Source organism: Macaca fascicularis, chromosome 20, assembly GCF_037993035.2.
Source record: "Macaca fascicularis isolate 582-1 chromosome 20, T2T-MFA8v1.1".
NCBI lineage: Eukaryota > Metazoa > Chordata > Mammalia > Primates > Cercopithecidae > Macaca > Macaca fascicularis.
The window spans coordinates 18,662,242-18,684,625 of NC_088394.1; the positions used below are offsets into that span (position 1 = coordinate 18,662,242).

At 48.6% G+C, this 22,384-nt stretch overlaps 1 protein-coding gene across 1 annotated transcript; it reads left to right on the top strand.

Annotated features, from left to right (window-relative positions):
- Positions 1 to 1,079: 1,079 nt before the first annotated feature.
- Positions 1,080 to 8,735, top strand: ITPRIPL2 (ITPRIP like 2). The gene has a single exon (XM_005591354.4). The coding sequence runs from the start codon at positions 1,578 to 1,580 to the stop codon at positions 3,183 to 3,185; it is 1,608 nt and encodes a 535-aa protein (XP_005591411.2). The 5' UTR covers positions 1,080 to 1,577; the 3' UTR covers positions 3,186 to 8,735.
- Positions 8,736 to 22,384: the final 13,649 nt, after the last annotated feature.

Sequence of the window (22,384 nt, forward strand, 5' to 3'; positions counted from 1 at the left end):
CAGAGACAAGAGTCTTGCTCTGTCACTCAGGCTGGAGCGTGTGATATGATCATAACTCACTGCAGCCTCGAATTCCTGGCCTCACTCAAGCGATCTTCTTGCTGCCTCGGCTTCCCAAAGTGCTGGGATTACAGGAGTGAACCAGCATGTTCCGCTGAAGTCTGGGGCCAAATGTCACCCCTGTCATCCTCTGGCTTCCGCGGGGCAGCCACCACTTTCTCACTCCCTCCAGCACTTTTGTTTATTTTAGAGCGTTTTCTTGCTGTGGAATCCTTCCCCCAACTTTTTTTTTTTTTTTTTTTTTTTTGAGACGGAGTCTCACTCTGTCACCCATGCTGGAGTACAGTGGCGCCAGTACACCCACGCTGGAGTACAGTGGCTCACTGCAGCCTCCGCCTCCTGTATTCAAGCGATTCTCCTGGCTCAGCCTCCCCAGCAGCTGGGATTACAGGAGCGCGCCACTATGCCTGGCTAATTTTTGTATTTTTAGTAGAGATGGGAGGGGGGTGGTCTCACCATGTCAGCCAGGCTAGTCTTGAACTCCTGACCTTAAATGATCCACCCACTTCGGCCTCTCAAAGTGCTGGGATTACAGGAGTGAGACACTGCGCCCGGCCCCTTCCCTTTTTTGATTCCCATTTTTAAAAGGCTGTAAGCTTCACGAAGGACAGAAACCTTGTCCAACTTGTCAACTGCGATTTCCCCAGCACCGTGGCTCTGGCCTGGCACATGGTAGGTGCTAGGTGAATACTGGTTTGAACAGAGGACAGACGCAGACGGCAAGGGCCACTCCTGTGCCAGGGCCTGCCACGCCACCACGACTTGTGCAGTGGGGGCGGGGAGGATTGGACAGTTTGGCTGTGCGCCCTCTTCTCCTTTTCAACGTCCCAGTATAACTTCAAGGGAGTGCAACTCCAGAGGCTCCATGGACGAAGCCACCGCCCCGGAATCAGGGCCTTCCCAGTTCTGCCTTCGGGGAGGGAGGATGGGGGTGGGCCGCGGGAGGCCAGTTCCAAGCGCGTCCTGAAGTCCCTCCCGCCGCCCCGCGTCGCTTTAAGGCGGAGGCCCGGGAGGGGGCCGACCCGGCTCGCCAGCTCCACGCTAGGCTCCAGACTCCGGCATTTCCTCCCGGCTAGCTGGCGCGGCTTCGCCTCCCCCTCGGAAGAGGAAACTCCCGGGGTCCGAGTAACAGGGTCAGGCGCGGAGAGGAGCGGCGGGAGAGCCAGGAGGGCCGCCCAGGGTAGGAGGCGAGCCAGGCCGGGCCAGAAGCTGGCCGACGGCGGCGCGCGGGGGCACCGGGCGGGGAGGGCCGCTGAGCCGGACTCAGCGCGCAGCCGGGGCAGGGCGCGGCCCGGGGCCCGAGAGCGCAGGGCGGGCCGCAGCTGGAAGGAACACTTGAGCTGGGAGAGGAGGCCGAGCTGGAGGGCGGCTTCCCTCGGGCCTGCGATCGGGAAGCCGCCGCGGAGAAGGAGACGGGGACAGCGGGGCTGCCCGGACGCTGTGCGCATGCTGGGCTGGGGTCGCCGCCGGGGCTCGCCCCTTGGGCTGCTCGGCCACCGCCGCCCCGGGCGCCCGGCATGTCGGTGCACTACACCCTCAATCTACGCGTCTTCTGGCCCCTGGTGACCGGTCTGTGCACCGCCCTGGTGTGCCTCTACCATGTCCTGCGGGGAAGCGGGGGCGCCCGGGCTGAGCCACCCGACGGCGTGGACGGCGGCTTCCCGCTGCTCAAGGTGGCCGTCCTGCTCCTCCTCAGCTACGTCCTCCTGCGCTGTCGCCACGCTGTCCGGCAACGCTTCCTGCCCGGGTCTCCCCGTCTGGGGAGTCACGCCGCCTTCTCCTCGAGACACTTCCGAGAGCCGGGCCTCAGCATCCTGCTGGAGAGTTACTACGAGCACGAGGTGCGTCTGTCTCCGCACGTGTTGGGCCACAGCAAGGCGCACGTGAGCCGGATCGTGGGCGAGCTGGTGCGGGCTGGCCGCGCCCGGGGGTCCCCCGGTCTCATTCCCGGGGGAGCGCTGGCCTTGGCCTTCCGCGGAGACTTCATCCAGGTGGGCAGCGCCTACGAGCAGCATAAAATCCGCCGGCCCGACAGCTTCGACGTGCTGGTGCCACTGCGCCTGCCGCCGCTTGTGGCGCTGGAGCCACGGAGCCTGGGCGAGGAGCCAGTGCTGGCCCCAGCCTTCCGCGGCTGCTTCGTGTGCGCCCTCAAGGCACCACCCTCACCATTGGGGGCCTCGGGGGGCCACTGGCTTCGGGACTGCAAACCCTTTGCTGATGCCTTCTGCGTGGATGTGCGCGGGCGGCGTCACCTCTCTGCTACTTTGGTGCTGCGCTGGTTCCAGTCGCATCTGCAGCGCTCCTTGGCCACTGTGCGTTACAGCCTGGAGGGGCGCTGTCGGGTCACCTTGACTCCAGGTGGCCTGGAACAGCCCCCCACCTTACACATCCTGCCCTGCCGCACTGACTACGGCTGCTGTCGCCTTTCCATGGCTGTGCGTCTCATCCCCGCAGTCCATCTGGGAGATGGGGTCTTCCTTGTGGCGCCACCACCGCCACCCCTGCCCAGCGCGCCCCTGTTGGAGCTCCCTGAGGGCCTGCGCGCGGAGGCACTGTGGGGTGTGAACACGGCACGCCAGGAGCAGAAGCTGCTGAGTTGGCTGCAGGAACGGGCAGCTCCAGGTGCCTGCTACCTCAAGTGCCTGCAGTTGCTTAAGGCTCTGCGAGATCTGGGCGCCCGTGGGCTGGACTCAGCGGCTGCCACCCAGTGGGGACGCATCCTGTCCTCATATGTGCTCAAGACAGTGCTGCTGGCAGTGCTGCTGCGCAAGGGGGCCCCTGGGCAAGGCTGGGATGAGGAGCACCTGGGGAAGTGTTTGGAGGAGTTGGTGCAGTTCCTTAGGGACTGCCTGCTGCGACGCCATACGCTCTTCCACTGTGTCCTGGGCCCTGGTGGGGCGGCTGCTGAGGTGGGTCCCCTGCCCAAGGCACTGCGGGAAGCCGCCCCAGTTGACCTCCTGGCCGCTTTCGACGGGCAGGCCCGGGAACTTGCAGCGGCCCGTTTGCTGTCCACGTGGCAAAGGCTGCCCCAGCTTCTCCGGGCCTACGGGGGTCCCCGCTACCTTGCCAGGTGCCCCCCGCCCCGGAGTCAGCGCACCCAGGGCTTCCTTGAAGGTGAACCGTAAACCCTGACAGCACCCCCACCTGACCAAATGCTCCTAAAGCCTTTCTCACTGGGTGGGGGTGGGAATGGCGGCGAAGCCAGTTAAATGCAAGATTGCAGAAGGCAGAGAAAAATTTGGTGGCTGCCACAAGCTTTAGTGGCTTAAATATCACCTCCTCGCTTCACAGTCCAATATAATATGACATCTTCACACCCACTACAGTGTCCTGGGCAAACTAAGGGAAAACATGCAACAGCAGCCCCAATAATTGGTTCAAATGTTCTCTGTGGACGGATTCTGTAGAAGGATGTGGCTTTTACAGAAGTCCAGTAGAAGTAAGAACTAGCTGCAGGGAAAATTTCTTCTTGTCGATTTTTAGACACAGATCTCTCTGCCCAAATTAAAAACAAACAAACAAACAAAAACACTAAAGTTTTTGACACAATTACTTGCTAGGTACTTGGTTCCTGATTGTCTTTAAAAAGAAAAATCTGAATCTTTATTTGCAACTGGAATTGAAGTTCTATTTTAGGGGCTAATGTTCAGAGGAACATAATTTCCACTGTTCACATTAATATTAATGTATTTTTAAAATGGTGCAATCACAGGTGTTTGACAAGATTGTCAAAAAATTAAGTCACACAGATGGAAAGGCAATCGAGAGTTGATTAGAGAAACTTCCAGAGAAAATAGCACTTTATATTGATCAATTCACTCATATTGTGGTAATTGCTAGCACCAAGCATTGCGTCTGAGAGGGAAGCCAGTTATATTTATTATTAAATGTACAGCCTTGAAAAGTGGCCAGCATGCTTGCCTAACATCACCGCAGGCCACAAGCTGGGATATGTACCAGTCCGTCAACACCCATTCATGGAACTACCTACTACCAGCCAGACATGGCTGGAACCAAAGCAGCAACCAAATACATATTCAAGACAACACTGGTGAAGGCATAAAACATGTTGGCTTTGGAGAAAGATGTGTTTTAGGCTTTGCCTGTAAAGGTGTTTCTCCAAGGCTGGCTGCTGGCTGGAGACAGAAACGGTTTTTGTTTTAAGGTTTTTAGCAAACTCCTTCACAAAGAGATTTCTTTCTGAGCTTAATGAGCTGATGAAAAGGAAATGCCTGCTGTTTAGCATGTGGTTTGTGCTGGATCTCTAACCATTGATGGTTCCTCCTTGTTCAGGCAGTCTTACGTGGTCCAAGAGACCTGTTGATTCAGCACAGGTCTTGCAAAACATTTCACTTATAGTTCAGTATCTTAGGCTCTGTGCTTGAAGGTCAGTTACTCCTTGGTCGTGGGCAGAGGAGACAGATTAGGAAAAGAGCAAGGGAGACAGCACTTGACAGCAGTCTGTCTCTTTTTTCTCTTTAGGTATCAGTATCACCAGGTTGGGTGTATTTTGCAGCTGGGAGGAGCCTGTCCTGGAATTCTTCCTTGTTCTACCAAATTTATAACAGCCCTCAATTACAGTTTTAAGTTCACCATGGCCCATCATGGGTTTGCCTGATTGGAAATGCAGCCAGTCTAAGTGTTACACATTGGTTTTTTTTTTTTTTTTTTCTTAATAAAAACATGTACCTCCTCAGACTCTTACAGCTAAAATTTGGAAGACAGAAATGGCGATGTGAATAGAATCATTGTTGAAGTTCTGAGCTCTTTGGAGGGAACTCTACAAACCTTCTTTCTTTAGGGGATCCACTTGCCCGCTGTGGGAAATCATGTTGAGTAGGTGATTTACGGGGAATCCTTCTCCTCAAAGCTGCATTGGCTTCTTATATTCTTTGCAACCTTGGGCTGAAAGAGAAGTAGCTGCAAACATTGTGCGTCTCTTTGAGGTTGTCTTGAGGCCAGTTCCCTGCAAAGGTCATTCCTAGCTTTGTGAGATCAATGTTAGGTCATAAGGTACTGCATTGTGCAAAAAAGTCAGTCTGCTAACTTTATGCAAAGATAGAAACTGCACAGTATTTTTTAAAAATAGTTTAAAAAATAGATGCCAATAGTAGATCTTATATATATATACATATTTTTTATATATATGCATATATATATATATTTCCATACTCAACCACAGCTTCCTCTGTACTCATTGTCTGCTACAGTAGGACCAAGGGTTGGAAGGATTATAAAGCTTTAAGGCTGGGCACGGTGGCTCACCCCTGTAATCCCAGCACTTTGGGAGGCTTAGGTGGGCGGATCACCTGAGGTCAGGAGTTCAAGACCAGCCTGGCCAACATGGCAAAACCCCATCTCTACTAAAAAATACAAAAACTATCCGGGCGTGATGGCGGGTGCCTGTAATCCCAGCTACTTGGGAGGCTGAGGCAGGAGAATCGCTTGAACCCAGGAGGCAGAGCTTGCAGTGAGCCGAGATCATGCCACTGCACTCCAGCCTGGGCGACAAAGCAATACTCCGCCTCAAAAAAAAAAAAGCTTTAAAAGCTGAATTTTAGAAATATTTCTAGCTGTGTCAGTGAGTTCCTCTTTTAATAGTATTTTAAAGTATAAATCTGGTAACATACTTAGTTCTTGTAGTTCTTTTGTTAGTTTTTTTTTTTTTTCAGGTTAATTACCCAAAGCCTCATCCATCCTCAAGGTTTTTAAATTTTATTTTTTTAAAATAAATTGTGCATTGTATTTGTGAGTTTTTACAATATTACTGTTTTATTTAAATGCCATGCTGAGCAATTGTTCTCTGTACATGGTAACCAAAACTTAGAGATTTCGATCAATTTTGATCAATGTTTAGTAAACCAAAACATGTACTGTGTACAACGGAAATAATATGGCATATTAGCCAGGCATGATGGTTGCCCAAGACAGTTAAATTAAGCTCAATTCTATATTTTATTAGGGCTCCATTATGTCATTCATCTGAAATGTACACATTTTTGGTGTATGCTTGGTACTAGAGATTCATATATGCAAATATTCTCATGCAAGAAGGCTCCACAGTAACAACAGCGGAAAAAAAAAAAAAAATTAGTTGTCCAGCCAGTGCCGGAGGAAAATGTTTTTGGGGAAGATGACTCATTCATTTTGTGGCGAGACACCCTTCGGTAACTCCCACTGACCAGTCTTGGGAGCCTTCCTGGAATGATCGTGGGCTGAGCGGAGATGTGTTTTGCAAAATGAAACTGAAGCCGAAGGAAGGCAGAATTCGAATGAAGCAAGAGAAATCCAAAGAACTGGGGAAGGAGGACTTCAGATGGAAGTGAAGCAAGAGAGGGAAGGGGAAAAGTGAAAATTGCGTGAGGGTGTGAGAGAGGTTTGGGTTAGGAAACACGTTTTTAGTGCTATTTCCAGCCAGGGGTCGCAAACTCAGCAGCCTGTAGAAACGGGGTGGGAGGTGGGGGGGAACCTGCGCTCGCCTTTAAAGAGGGGACCGTTGCTCAGCCATGCAGAAAAAAATGGGGCAACAAGCTGGAAATCAGGTTTTTTTTTTTGAAAAGTGAAACTTGATGATTTTTAAACAAGTAATTAAAAAAAAAAAGTCCAAAATACCACGTGGGCCAAACATGTGTTTAAGCCTGGGGGCCACCAGTTTGCGACCACTGCCTTACACAGTTAACACCCCAAGTATGTATATGGTCATAGGTTTTGTTTTGGATATGGTAGTGTTATATATACTTGGGGGTGTGATATTTCAAATCATCTTAATCTCTCAGAGCTAAGCTTTATTGTAGAAACAAATAAAAAAAAAAAAATTAACATAGCCACAGATAACACTTAACTCACAGTTTCCAGGAGGACACTTGATCTCCAAGCTGCTCTTTTTGAGTCAGATCCTACGTCAAGCCACTTAGGGCCAGTTTCTGACATTTCTTTCCTGGTGATTTGGGGTAAACTTCTTGGTTCTGTCAGAGTTTGCAGATGAGTAATGAGGAAGGATTGCAGAATAACTTGTTTCTTTGTATTTTATTCTTACATTTAAATTAATTTTGGGGAGTTAGTGGTATCCTCGCTCATGCCTTTACAGTGGTGATTGCTTGCTGGATTTGGGGTGCAAGCTTCTTCGGCTTGTACCATTTCCAGTACCAACAACACAGGTTTTGGTTTTTGTTTTTTGAGACAGGGTCTCACTCTGTTGCCCAGGCTGGAGTGCAGTGGCAAGATTGCAGCTCATTGCAGCCTTGACCTCCTGGGCTCAAGTGATCCTCCTGTCTCAGCCTCCCAACTAGCTGGGCCCACACGTATGTGCCACTACACCCAGCGAATTTTTAAATTATTTGTAGAGTCAGGGTCTCCCTATGTTGCCCAGGCTGGTCTTGAACTACTGGACTCAAGCCATCCTCCCACCTCGGCCTCTCAGAGTGTTGGGATTATAGGCGTGAGCCACCACACCTGGCCTAAAAGCATGGTTCTGATCAGACTTCACCCCTGAATGTTTCTATCATTTTCTTTCTTTTTTTCGGGACAGAGTTTTGCTCTTGTTGTCCAGGCTGGGGTGCAGTGGGATGATTTTAGCTCACCGCAACCTCCGCCTCCCAGGTTCAAGTGATTCTTGGGCCTCAGCCTCCTGAGTAGCTGGGATTATAGGCACCTGCCACCAGGCCTGGCTTTTTTTTTTTTTTTTTTTTTTTTTGGTAGAGATGGGGTTTTATCACGTTGGTCAGGCTGGTTTCGAACTCCTAACCTCAGGTGATCTACCTGCCTCGGCCTCCCAAAGTGCTGGGATTATAGGCGTGAGGCACCCCACCGGCCTCTATCATTTCCTGACTCAGCAGCTCCACCAAAATTGACGTCCTAGTAAACACTGTGAAGGAATTAACCTAAGTGCTTCCAGAGCATCTCATGTAACCTCTATGGAGTAAGTCACTTTTTCTGTAACATGTGGCTTTTGACCTTGATGAAGACTTTGACTTCTCATCCCTGTCTGCATGGAGGAAGACGAGTCAGTGGCGGGGAAAATGAACCTCAGTAACATTTCCAGTGTGCCTCAAGAGGAAACAAGTTCAGTGTTATCATTGTGGCCTTCGTTAGTTTTTTTTTTTTTTAAATCACTTGTTTAGATACATCTTTATTTTTTTTATACCTACATAACGCATGACTGGAGGGGATAAAGCACGTATAAGTTGGGAGAGGGTAAAGAATGTGTGACTATGTATGCAGAAAATAGACTAAAATGTCCAGCAAAATGATATATACTGTAATCTGGTTTTTGAAGTATCTACTATTCTGGAATATTTTTTAACAACTTTTTGCTTTTTTAAAAAAAGGTGCCTTGATTCAGTTGCTTGACTTAAAACATTCCTCCTATTTTATTGTGATTTTTAATGTCTTCTGACCCCAAACTGTGTTTCTGGTTGCAGTCTGGCGGCTGCAGGCGTAGCACTGGTTTTGTTCCAATAACAGAGACCGAAGAGTTAATCAGATATGGTTCAGCTGCTACAATTGTGTGATTCAAAGGCAATTTAATCACCCCAAATTTCCATGGCCCCTGCAGTCAAGACCTGCCATTCGTTTTCTCTTGCAGGTTGGAGTAAATTTGCACTTTGAATCATATGGGTCATTTGGGGACCTTGTTCTTTTCTATTTTGCTTTATTAATAAAGGAACTTGTAGAAACCTCTGGACTGAATGTCAGATCTGGGGAGGGCTTTCGTCTTCCCGGAGGGCAGCCTGTGCCTGTGCTGGCTTGTGGTTCTTTGCACAAGCCTCAACTGCTTTGAGCCTCTGGGTGTATGGGAAACTTTCCCCATGCATTAAGGCTGGGGATGATTTTTGTGTAGAATTAGCTCTGTATACAGGTGTGAAACAAATGCTAGTTCACAGCGCTACAGGTGTGCTCCCTGGAATCCTGAACTTTCACGTCTTCCTCCTGGCCTAGAACCTTCTGTCCCCACCTCTCCTCTCTGCCTCACTCTCCCACCCCTGCTCCCTCACACATACCCAAACACCATTCACGTCTTGGCCTGTGGCTCAAGAATTTTGTCCAGAAATCTCTTAGGCCCTCAGGCCCTTGCAAAATGGTAAACATTCGCTAATACAGAAAAACCACCAGGCTTAGCAGGAGATAGAATCTTGGAGACTAAGGGCCGTTCAGAGCCTCCGAGCCAGGTGGAAACCCAGGGAAACCTGCAGCCATGATGAAACCCCATCTCTACTAAAAATACAAAAATTAGCCGGGCGTGGTGGCGCGCACCTGTAGTCCCAGCTGCTCGGGAGGCTGAGGCAGGAGAATCACTTGAACCCAGCAGGCAGAGGTTGCAGTGAGCCGAGACTGCGCCATTGCACTCCAGCCTGGTGACAGAGTGAGACTCCGTCTCACAAAAAAAAAAAAAAAAAAAAAGAGTAGTTGTGTAGGACACTTGCCCAGGGGAAAGTTGGTGGGGTGTGAATAATACTGTCCCAGGGCATCGAGGACACACACACAAAGGGGGCCAAGACAGACATGGCTTCTCTCTTAGGAGTTCACAGAGAGAGGCAGAAAGGCAATGAGAGAACCCATTACTGTACAGCGGGGTGGGTGCTGGGTAGGAGAAAGTTTTTGAAAACCAAACAAGGGTACCTCGTGCACTTTAGGGTTTTCAGGAGAGCTCCTTAGAAGAAGTGACATCTAAGTTGAGATCCAAAGATAGGTGGGAATTAGCCCAGTGAAGGGAGTTGGACTGGAGAAGAATGTATTGAACGCAGAGATGAAAGAGCATTCCAGTTTGACTGGAAAGTAGGGGTGGGTGGAGAGGAGGGAAGGAGGAGTCAGTGGAAGGGATGAGGTGGGAGGGAGTTTGAAGCCAGAGCTGCTCAGGCTGGAGTGCGCAGATCACCTGGGAGCCTTGTTACAATGCAAGTTCTAGCTGCGCGCAGTAGCTCACACCTGTAATCCCAGCACTTTGGGAGGCCGTGGCGGGGGGATCACTTGAGGTCAGGAGTTTGAGACCAGGCTGGCCAACATGGCAAAACCCCATCTTTACTAAAAATACAAAAATTAGCCAGGGATGGTGGTGCATGCCTGTAGTCCCGGCTACTTTAGAGGCTGAACCCCGAGAATTGCTTGAGCTTGGGAGGCGGAAGTTGCATTGAGCTAAGATTGTGCCACTGCACTCCAGCCTGGGCAACAGAGTGGCACTCTGTCTCAAAAAAGCAAACACAACAACAACAACAACAACAACAGAACCCCCAAGTTCTGACTCAGCAGATCTTGCCTTCTTTTTTATCTCTTTTTCTGAGACAGGGCCTTGTTCTGTTGCCCAGGCTGGAGTGCAATGGCAGGATCAGAGCTCCCTGCAGCCTCAATCTCCCAGGCTCAAGTGATCCTCCTGCTTCAGCCTCCTGACTAGCTGAGACTACAGGCATGCACCACCATGCACAGCTAACTTAAAAATTTTTTTGTAGAGATGGAGTCTTGTTCTCTTGTCCAGGCTGGTCTCACACTCCTGGCCTCAAGCCATCCTCCTGCCTTGGCCTCCCAAAGCACTAGGATTACAGATGTGAGCCACCATAACTGGCCAGGGCCTGAGATTCAGCCTGTTTAACAAGCTGCCAGGGAATGGTGATGCCATTGGTACAAAGTCCACAGGCACACACACACACACACACAAGCATACACAGCGGCAGACCACACGGAGAGTTTGAACTGATCAAAGGGCACTGTTGACTCACTTTAGACAAGGAGTGGCAAGGTCACATTTGAATTTGGCTCACTCTGGCTAAGGTGTGGAGAGTGAATTATACAGGGGTTGGCAAACTACCACCTGAGTATTTATTTTTGTAAATAGTGTCATTGGTACACAGCTATGTCCATTCATTAACATACTGTTTATGGCTGCTTTCACGATACCTGGGCAGAGTTGAGTAACTGTGACAGAGGCCAGATGGCTCACAAAACTGAAAATATTTACTTTGTGGCCCTTTGTTGAAAAGTTAGCCAAGCCCTGAAGCAAGACTATAAGGAATTGGATGCTGCAATGGTCCAGACCTGGGCACGGGGCTAGAAGTAGGGACAGAGACAAGTTAGAGACAGACAGTAGCATACATTAATGCAAAGACTTCTTAGCAGGGCACAGTGGCTCATGCCTGTAATCCTAGCACTTTGGGAGGCCAAAGCAGGCAGATCACTTGAGGTCAGGAGTTCGAGACTAGCCTGGGCAACATGGTGAAACTCCCTCTCTACCAAAAATACAAAAACAAACAAACAAAAACACAGGTGTGGTGATGCATACCTGTAGTCCCAGCTACTCGGGAGGCTGAAGCAGGAGGATCACTTGAACCCAGGAGGCAGAGGTTGCAGGCAGCTGGGATCACACCACTGCACTCTAGCCTGGGCAACCGAGTGAGACTCTATCTCAAAAACAAAAAAAAAAAAAACAAAAAAGGCTTGTCTTCAAATCTTGTATTCCGCACTTCTTATCTATGTGTCTCTACAAGTTACCTAATCCTCTTTGAATCTTGATTCCCTCATCTGTAAAATGGGATTAATAACGGAACCTCGCCCATAGGAGTGATTGAGGATTAAGTGAGATCTTTGCACAAAAAGTGCTTGGCACAGATTGAGCACCCAGTACGAGTCAGTGTAGAAGCAATTATTAGAATGGCCTGAAAATGCCATTCTAACAATCCCAGCACTTTGGGAGGCTGAGGTAGGAGGGTCATTTGATTGCAGGAGTTCGAGGCCAGCCTGCACCACATAGCGAGACCCCCGTCTCTACAAATAAATTAAAACTAGAGTGGCATTTTCACATAGTCTGTGTCTCCCACCTCTTCCTCTGCTCACTTTGCTGAAGCTCATTCTTTCTCCTCTGCAGGATCTGTTTCCCTGTAATCCTCCCTGATCATCTCTCTGCTACCCAGTTTTTGTTCATCTCCTTCCTTGATGTCCGTGGCATTTTCCACTATGAAAAGTTTTATTCAGGATACTATGGTAGACTGGTTACAACAATAGTCCGTGTTCTCCGGTTTTCTTACACCTATGCCCTTTGCAAAATGATTTTGCAATCTTTTCCATCAAGAAGGGGTGCCTTTTTGCCTACCCCTTACATCTGGAAGGGCTTTGTGAGTTTATTTATTTATTTTTTGGAGATGGAGTCTTGCTCTGTTGCCCAGTCTGGAGTGCAGTGGCGCTATCTCGGCTCACTGCAACCTCTTCCAGGTTCAACCGATTCTCCTGCCTCGGCCTCCTGAGTAGGTGGGATTACAGGCGCCTACCATAACACCTGGCTAATTTTTGTATTTTTAGTAGAGACAGGGTTTCACCATGTTGGCCAGGCTGGTCTCGAACTCCTGACCTCAGGTGATCCATCCACCTTGACCTCGAAAAGTGCTGGGATTACAGGTGTGAGCCACTGTGGCAGGCTGTGAGTTTCTTTAATCAACAGAATGTGGCGGAGGGACATAGTGCTAGTTCGTGATCTGGGCCTCAAGAGGTCTTGTCTATTTCCTATTGTTCTCTTGGAAGGCTGCTGCTGCCATGTGAACAGCTTACCTGCTGGGGGATGAGCGATCACATGGCTCCTTCAACCTCGTCTCCAGAGCCGCCAGCCAGCCAACTGGGAGATACGGGAATGAGGACATCCTAGAGCAACCTCCTCACCTCATCCCCACTGCCCCAATAGACCTGACCACTGACTGATGGAAACACTCAAGTGAACCAGCCAAGATCAGCAGGGCCTGGCTCAGATCAGCAGAACCACCCAGCTGGCCCATAGACTCTGAGCAATAATAGACAGATACTTTGTGTTTTAATTCACCAAGTTAGAGGTGGTTTATTGTTCAGCAATAACTAACTGACATGGATGCCTAGGAAAATCTGGCATAAAAAGGCTGCCACTGTAGTAAATAGAAGCAGTTCATTTTTCTGTTTGTTTGCTTGTTTAAAGATGGGGTCTTGCCCTGTTGTCCAGGCTGGAGTACAGTGGCCCTTTATAGCTCACTGCTGACTCAAACTCATGGGCTCAAAAGATCCTTCCACCTCAGCTTCCCAAGTAGCTAGGACTACAGGCATGCACCACCATGCATTGCTAGGTTTTTCAATTTGTATTTTTTTTTGGTCAAGACAGGATTTTGCTCTGTTATTCAGGCTGGTCTTGAATTCCTGACCTCACGCAGTCCTCCTACCTCAGCCTCCCAAAGTGCTGGGACTATGGGTGTGGGTATGAGCCACCACTCCTGGTCCAGGCAGTCCTTAACTTCTGTATATCTGATTTTCAAACAGAATTTTATACAGGTACTTGACTGACACCCCAAACCACCTTCCACGTGATGAATCCGGGCTTCCCTCATTGCTGAAGCACAGTGGGGTGCCTGGTCCACCAAGAAATGGTTTAATTGTTAGCGCTGTCGCCATCCCTGTGCAAAGTGTTTACACAGCTGTTTGCATATGTTCCCACAGTTGCCTTATCTTGTAAAAACAAATGGAAACTGGGAAAATGAAAGCATTGATTCGGTTACAAGATGCCACAGGTCTCAAAGATGATAGAGGCGAGACAAGGACTCTGCGTGCCCAGCGTGCTGAGGCTGCAGCCTCAGTCCTGTGCTCACTGGTGCAGCTTAGCTTAGATGTTGTGTTTAATTGTGAAGAAAAAGAACAACAAGGAAGAGCATATAGGAAATTGTATCCATTAGGTATCCATTTGGCCACAGCTTATAAAAACCTAACCTAGAGTGATCCAAACAGATATAGTGGCTTTTCTCATGCGGCCAGAAGCCTGGAGGTGGGCAGGCAGCAGGTCAGGATGAATCAGGACCCAGGGATATTTTTGCTCTGCTATTCAAGGTATTTTTGCTTTGTATCCTCATGCTTGTCATGTCAAGATCCCACCTCCTTTGATTTTCTTCGAAGAAGGGAAGAAAGAGAATGGATTAGGGCAAGGGTCTCCAATCCCTGGGTCATGGGCTAGTACCAGTCCATGGCCTGTTAGGAACTGGGCTGCCCAGCAGGAGGTGAGCATCAGGCAAGTGAGTGAAACGTCATCGGTATTTACAGCTGCTCTCCATCTCTTGCATTACCACCTGAACTCTGCCTCCTGTCAGATCATCATTAGCATTAGCTTCTCATAGGAGGGTGAACCCTGTTATGAACTGCCCATGTGAGGAATCTAGGTTGCATGCTACTTATGAGACTCTAATGCCTGATAATTGGCCACTATCTCCCTTCGTCTCCAGATGAGACCATCTAGTTGCAAGAAAACAAGCTCAGGGCTCCCATGATTCTACATTATGACAAAAATGTATAATTATTTCATTATATATTACAATGTAATAATAAGAAAAATAAAGTGCACAATAAATGTACTTGAATCATCCAAAAACCATCCTCCCCCCACACCCAGCCCATGAAAAAATTGTCTTCCATGAAACTGGTCCCTGATGCCAAAAAGTTGAGGACTGCTAGATTACTCAGTAGACTTCCTCTGACATCTTATTGGCCAGAATAATGTCACATGACCATTCTTAGCTGCAAGGGAAGTGGGAAAGAGAGCCTGGCACATGGCATACAGCAGCTCTGAGCAGTAGATGAAGAAAGAGTGAGTATAGTGGATAAATAAGAGTCTGTAAGAGGCCGGGCATGGCGGCGCACACCTGTAATCCCAGCACTTTGAGGGGCTGAGGTGGGTGGATCACCTAAGATCAGGACTTTGAGACCAGCCTGACCAACCTGGCAAAACCTCATCTCTGCTCAAAATACAAAAATTAGCCAGGTGTGGTGGTGTGCACCTGTAATCCCAGATACTCAGGAGGCTGAGACAGGAGAATTACTTGAACCCAGGAGGTGGAGGCTGCAGTGAGCTGAGACTGCACCACTGCACTCTAGCCTGGGTGACAGAGTGAGACTCCATCAAAAAAAAAAAAAAAAAAAAAAGTCTGCCAGAGAAATACCACAAACACATAGCTGAAGACTCTGTCAAAGAAGTGAGAAGTAATTAGAGAATTTACCATTCTGTAATTATTCAGTTAATACTTGTGTAAGTTTTAGGATTTAGTAAATACCCCAGAAATGTTAGGATTGACGTCTCAGCTTCACCTGTCACTGGGTGTATTCTTCTGGGCAAATCAATTAACCCATCTGGACTTCAGTCCCTTCGTTTGCAAAATGAAGGAGCTAATCTCTCCTCTTATAGGTTCCTTGGAAGAATCAAAAAGTAAAATGGTGAAACTGAGCAGTGTTATCTGAATGTCGGCTGTGTTCTCTTAGGAGTGCACCAGCATTTTTGGAACCACAAGAAGGTGAGTCCATTTCTTAAGAAGGAATCACTCTTAGGCACTCTGCCAGTTGTCTCCCTGCCACCAAACTCCCTTCCCCACAAGACTGTGAATGAGTCTGCGGTTGTGACTTTTTGTTGTAGGTGCGTCCCCAGAAGGGAGAAGATCCAGTGAGAGCATCAACCACGTGCTTATCTCATTCTTACTTCTAACGTGTGTCATCTTTCTCCCCAGTCTGATTTTCATTGCTTGAGTTCCTGGGCAGAAAGCTTAGGCTAGTGGTTCTCTTTTTTTTTTTTGTTTTTTTTTGAGACGGAGTCTCGCTCTGTCACCCAGGCTGGAGTGCAGTAGCACGATCTCGGCCCACTGCAAGCTCCGCCTCCCGAGTTCACACCATTCTCCTGCCTCAGCCTCCGGAGTAGCTGGGACTACAGGCGCCTGCCACCATGCCTGACTAATTTTTTTTGTATTTTTAGTAGAGACGGGGTTTCACCGTGTTAGCCAGGATGGTCTCGATCTCCTGACCTCGTGATCCGCCCGTCTCAGCCTCCCAAAGTGCTGGGATTACAGGCGTGAGCCACCGCGCCCAGCCTAGGCTAGTGGTTCTCAATCCTGGCTTCATAACAGTGGGTGATGGGCTTTGTAAAAATACTCATGCTGGGGATCCCACCCAAGACCAGAGAGACCAGAGCTTAGGAGGATGCAGCCAAGGTATGGGAGCTGTTTACATCTCCCTGGACAATTTTAGAGTGCAGCTGGGGTTGTGAACCAGTGACCTAGGTCAGATGGCCCTTCTGGAACCTGCAGTGCTCAGTGGAGTACCTGCAATCTCTCCACCAGATGTTGTGGAAGCACCAGCTGGTTTGCATGAGGTTTGCCACATGGCTGAGACAGAAAGGTTAAGGATGATGGTGGTGGTGGTGGTGCTGGGGGACCAAATCCTAGGAGAGAGCTCTTTAGCTGAGAGACGCAAGGCAAAATATAATTGCTACGTGGGCATGGGACTGCATCCATTTGGCAGTTCCCCTTTTCCTCAACCCCAAGGAGAAGGAAACAGTTAAACAAACAAAAAAGGAGGCATCAGAGTCATCCTGAAACTTCTCAGTAATGAAACGCCTCAAAATTCAGAGGGACAGTGCCCTTGTTCTTTCTTTCTTTTACAGACAGAGTCTTGCTCTGTCGCCCAGGCTGGAGTGCAGTGGGGCAGTCATAGCTCACTGCAACCTGAACTCCTGGGCTCAAGCAATCCTCCTGCCTCAGGCTCCTGAGTAATTGGGACTCCAGGTGCGTGCCACAACGCCTGGCTTTTTTTTTTTTTTTTTTTAAGACAGAGGTCTTACTCTGTTGCCCATACTGTTCTCAAATTCCTGGCCTCAAGGGATACTCCACCTCGGCCTCCCAAAGTGCTAGGATTACAGGTGTGAGCCACCATGCCTGGCTGCCCCACTTCTTTTAATCTTATAGCCTGCAGATAACATATGTCTGATACAGCCTGTCTTCACAAAATGCTGGCTCTTTTCATGAATATTCAATGGTTTTGCTCACATTATCTCAATCTCTCTCCCCCACTTATCTTTAGGTGTAGTGGCTCTGAGCTGGCACTTAAAAAAAATAAAAGTCCATCAAGACACCTTCTAATGAAGCCAGGGAAAAAAGACCCCTAGGAGTCCCACTGCATTCCAGACTCAGGCTAAAAGCTTTTAAGGACCAAATCTCTCAAATGATTTTTATCTTCATGGTTTATTCAATCATTAGTCTCCTCAAATTAGCAGCTGTGCCTCTGATGGGCAACTGTTGATCCTTATCAACATGAAACCATTAAGACATATTTCAACCTTGGACACAAATGGTTGTGGCATTTGAAGAAGAGAAGCCTTCAGGATATTGCATGGCACAAAACTGCGGGCTAGAAACCCTGCTCCATATTTTAAGCAAAGGACTTGTTTTAAGCAAAGGATTCTTTTTTCTCTGATAAATAGCTGGTTTTCAAAAGCAGTCTAATTAGTATGGATCTTCACTTTGCAAGGCTTAAAAGTGCATTTGGGCTTCCTCTCACTAAACCAGCCTCATGGGACCAGCCAGAGTCTAAGCTTTTCCCTTCCATATGCTAAATATCCATGAGTAACCCTCTATCTCCCAGTCCCCTGCAGTTAGGCAGGGCCAAGTGACTGGTTCACCAGTGGGCAAGGAGCAGAAGGGATGTGTGCATGATCCTACAGAGGCAATAAAAGCCATGTATTAAAGAGGTGGGTGGATTACCTGAGGTCAGGAGTTCGAGACTAGCCTGGCCAACGTAGTGAAACCCCATCTCTACTAAAAATACAAAAAAATTAGCCGGGCATGGTGGCAGGTGCCTGTAATCCCAGCTACTGGGGAGACTGAGGCAGGAGAATCGGTTGAACCCAGGAGGCGGAGGTTGCAGTGAGCCGAGATTGCACCACTGCACTCCAGCCTGGGCAACAAGAGCAAATCTCAAAACAAAACAAAACAAAACACAAAAAACAAAAAAGAAAAGAAAAGAAAAAAACGTGAAACTGGTGATCAAAGTGGTGATCAGCAGCTTCCAAATAAGATCTTAGGAGTTGGATGAATGGGCTCAAAGATGAGCTTTAAGAGGCAAAATGGCGGAGTTTAACTGGTATATGACCTTCTAGAGACATGAGGCTGGTAAGGGAAGAACACCTCACGTAACTCCAGTAAGCACACTGCACCACCCCACCCCCACCCCCACAAGTGTTAGCAGGCCGCTGCACATACGGATAGCCCACTCCAAGGGAAGAATCAGGGGAGAAGGGATGCAAGACCCTGGAAGTAGGCCAACATATAAAAACCCACAGTCAAAGGTCAAATGGAGCACTTGAGAGGTCACGTATCACCTCCTAGGACTATTGCCATGATCTCTGTCTTACAGTTTCATGCGCTTGGCCCTCCTCCAAGCGTACTTTCCTTCCTCTCACTCCTGCTCTAAAGTTTTTTAAGAAACTTTCACTCCTGCTCTGAAACTCGCCTCCGTCTCTCCTTCTGCCTTATACCCCTCAGTTGAATTCTTTCTTTTGAGGATGCAGGAACTGAGGTGGTGGCAGACCCGTATGGATTTGCCGAGGTAACACCAGGATGCTGAAGGCATCACCTACCATTTTGGAAGACCCCATTGGGAGCCTACTCAACAATGACTGAGTGCCAATATGTGCCAGGCCCTGTGCTGGCACAGGGGATAATAGAGTGGTTAGCAGAGCAAACACCATCTTACTGGCCTGCAGTTTACAGTCTGCTGGAAGAGACAGTCGCTTGCAAATAAGCGTGCCAGTGAGCACTAAATAACTAACAGAGGGCCAGGAACAGTGGCTCATGCCTGTAATCCTAGTTCTTTGGAGGCCAAGGCAGGTGTATCACTTGAGCCCAAGAGTTCAAGACCAGCCTGGACAACATGTCAAAACCCCGTCTCTACAAGGAATACAAAAATTAGCCAGGCATGGTGGCACACACCTGTAGTCGCAACTACTTGGGAGGCTGAGGTGGGAGAATTGCCCGAGCCCGGGAGGTTGAGGCTGCAGTGAGCCGTGATGGTGCACTCCAGCCTGAGTGACAGAGTGGTGAGACCCTGTCTCAAAAACAAACAAACAAAAAACAAAACTAACAGAGGTAAATGCTTTGAAGGAAAGAAACCAGTTTTTATGACACTATAAGTCAAAGGGACCTAGTGCAGCTGGGGGAATTAGGGAAGGCTTCCCTGAAATCTTGAAGCCCAGTGCACTAACCCGTGGGGGTCTGTTTCAGGGTGTCACCTTCGGGAGCACTTACTGAGTGAAGCTGTGTGACAAATGCTGGACACACACGGTTCTCCTCTGATCACTGCCATAGTCCTAGGAGGTGATACTATTATAACAGGGGCCCCAATTTACAGAGGTGGAAACTGAGGCTCAGAGGGATGACAGCATATGCCCCCAGGGCATTTAGTAAAGAAGTGCAAACAGGGATTTGAACTCTCATCCGCTGACTCCAAAATTAACGCTCACTGCATTTCCTTGGCCCTTGCAAAGCCAGCCAAGGAAGTTAGTCATACAGGAAGTAGCCCCTCAGAAGTCCCTCGGCGGGAGATCAAAATGAAACAAGCAAGCAGATGTTTACAAGCTGCCTGGAAAAGCCACCCACCACAGGAGCGGGGAATCATTCTCCCTCCGCCCCAACCCCTCCTTCAAAGCTCCTCAAAAGCTTCCCTTTTCATTTTTACAGTGTCCCCTCTCCACCCCCTTTTCCCCCAGAGGACTGACTTCATCCTTTCAGCAGATGGGAAGGCGTGGGCTGCCGGCCCTACAGTAGCACAACCACCAATGATGGCTTCCCTCCAATCTTAACCCAGATGAAAATGACAGAGACACACCAGCTCTTTCTTCTCTTGGCTTTTCCCGAAGCTTCCCTTTCCATTAGGCCACTGGATGTTGGCGCCCGAAGCTTCCCTTTCTCACCAGAATAGAAGCAGGAAGTCTGGGGTAGCTGCGTTGAAATGTTGGCTGGTATGAGCTTGTTGTTTTGTTTTTTATAGAAGGGCTAAACAGATCCCACACACAGACACAATACACATTCAGAGACATGCTTCCCATGTAGATACACATGTGCACACATGTACGCATAGACATACATGCTTGTGAGCTCACACACATTCACTCATAGCTAACACTCGTATAGCACTTACTGTGTTCCACACAGCATCCTAGGTCAGGGCAAACTATGGACCATGGACCAAATCCTGCCTGCAGCCTCTTTGTATAAATAAAGTTTTATTGGAACACAGCAGCTCTGTGTTTAGAGAGTGTCAGACCAAAGAACAAGTGACCCAGATAGGTCAGAAGGTGACTCTGGGAATCTAGGAGGGTGTGAGCCAGGCCTGAATTGGTTTTACAAAAGTGAAAATAACTTTCTTGTTTGCTTATTATAGAAGTGATATATGCTGACTGTAAAAAGTTCAGGTATACAGAAATGTCTAGGAAAGAAGTAAAAATCTTTGGACAGACCTGGAAACTGAGGCCAAAGCTTCCCCATTTAGCAATCAGGAGTGGGAGAGAGGGGCTGCCCATCCACCCTTGCCTATCCCTTCAGGACAAAACATCAATTCCCATGACCTCATCTCCCTGCCTTGAGACAGTGGGTGTTGGGGACAATGGCAGGATGTGGACTTCCAATGTGGCAATCTGACATCAGCTTTAGCCTGGAGCTGGGTAGTGCCCATGATCAAGGCCACTGGAAGGGACTAGTTCAGCGTGTATCAGAGCCACCCTTGGGTGACTAATAATAATGATGTCGATTGAACGTTCATTACCGCCAGACACCACTCAAAAGCTGAAATTAAGTCACTGAATCCTTGTGAACATCCTAGGAGTTTGGTACCCTAATGCTCTTCTTACAGAAGAAGCAGGCTCAGAGAGGTAAAGTAATTTCCCCAAGGTCACAGAGCCAGGAAACAGCAGAGCCAGGACTGACGTCCCAGTGATCTTCCTTACAAGGCTGATGTGATGCTTGGAACAGCCATAGGAGGTTGGAGTATTTAGAATCCTCAGCATATAGTTGAGAAAATGAGGTTCTGAAAGGTTGAGTGACTTGACCAAGGTCATATAGCCAATGAGCAGGAGCCCCAGGAAGGGAGTTCAGGGTCATGTGACTTCAGAGCTGGTTCTTAGTGCTGGGTTCCCCCAGCTCCAGCCCTTGGGGAGTATCTCTGCCACCTCACAGTATCTCCTGCGAGACAATTTGTTTACTCCTTCTTCTTCTTTTTTTATGTTGATTTTTATTTTTTGAGACGGAGTCTCACTTTGTTGCCCAGGCTGGAGTGCAATGGTGCGATCTCGGCTCACCACAACCTCCGCCTCCCAGGTTCAAGCAATTCTCCTGCTCCAGCCTCCCAAGTAGCTGGGATTACAGGCACCCACCGCCACGCCCGGCTAAGTTTTGTATTTTTAGTAGAGATGGGGTTTTGTCATGTTGGCCAGGCTGGTCTCAAACTCCTGACCTCAGGTGATCCACCCGCCTTGGCCTCCTAATATGCTGGGATTACAGGCGTAAGTCACTGCGCCCAGACTGTTTACTTCTTCTTAACACTGCTGCCATGGACTTATGTGTCCCTCATAAATGCATGTGCTGAAACCTAATCGCCAATGTGAGGATACGAGGGGCTCTTGAAAGGTGAGTAGGTCATGGGGGAGAAGTTCTCAGGAATGGGATTAGTGCCCTTCTGTAAGAGGCACCAGAGAGCTCCCTCGCCCCTTCTGCCATGTTAGGACACGGCGATAAGGCACCATCTGTGAACCAGGAAGTGGGCCCTCCGCACACACCAAATCTACCCGCACATTGATCTCGGCCCTCCTGGCCTTCAGAACTGTGAGGAATACATTTCTGGGTTTTGTTTGTTTGTTTGTTTGTTTTATGGAGTCTTGCTCTGTTGCCCAGGTTGGAGTGCAATGGCATGATCTTGGCTCACTGCAACCTCCATCTCCCGGGTTCAAGCCCATTCTCCTGCCTCAGCTGACCGAGTAGCTGGGATTACAGATGTGTGCCATCATGCCCGGCTAATTTTTGTATTTTTAGTAGAGATGGGGTTTTACCATGTTGGTCAGGCTGGTCTCGAACTCCTGACCTCAGGTGATCCACCCACCTCGGCCTCCCAAAGTGCTGGGATTACAGATGTGAGCCACCGTGCCTGGCTGAGAAGTATTCTGTGTTTATAAGCCACCCAGTTTAGGGCATCTTGTTATAGCAGCTCACATGAACTAAGATAGTTGCTTGTTTTTTTGTTTTTTGTTTTTTTCTCTCTAGCCTTATTCCAAACACTATCTGTGAAATTATTGGTTTATTGTGCTAGTTATACATATTTTTCTAATACAATAATTTCTAATACCTACTAACCTAAAACATGTATGTCACATGGTCCATGAATGGTACATGTGCTCAGCTATAAAAAACACAGTAGTTTCTCGGACCAGACATAAATTCTACTCTTAAGGAGGTTTTGGGTGAATTGGGGAGATGGACAGTGTTATGGGCTTAATTGTGTCTCCTCCCTGCCATTCATATATTGAAGTCCTAAG

Excerpts from the sequence above, each read along its gene's own strand:
- ITPRIPL2 (XM_005591354.4), top strand. The coding sequence starts at position 1,578 with ATGTCGGTGCACTACACCCTCAATCTACGCGTCTTCTGGCCCCTGGTG.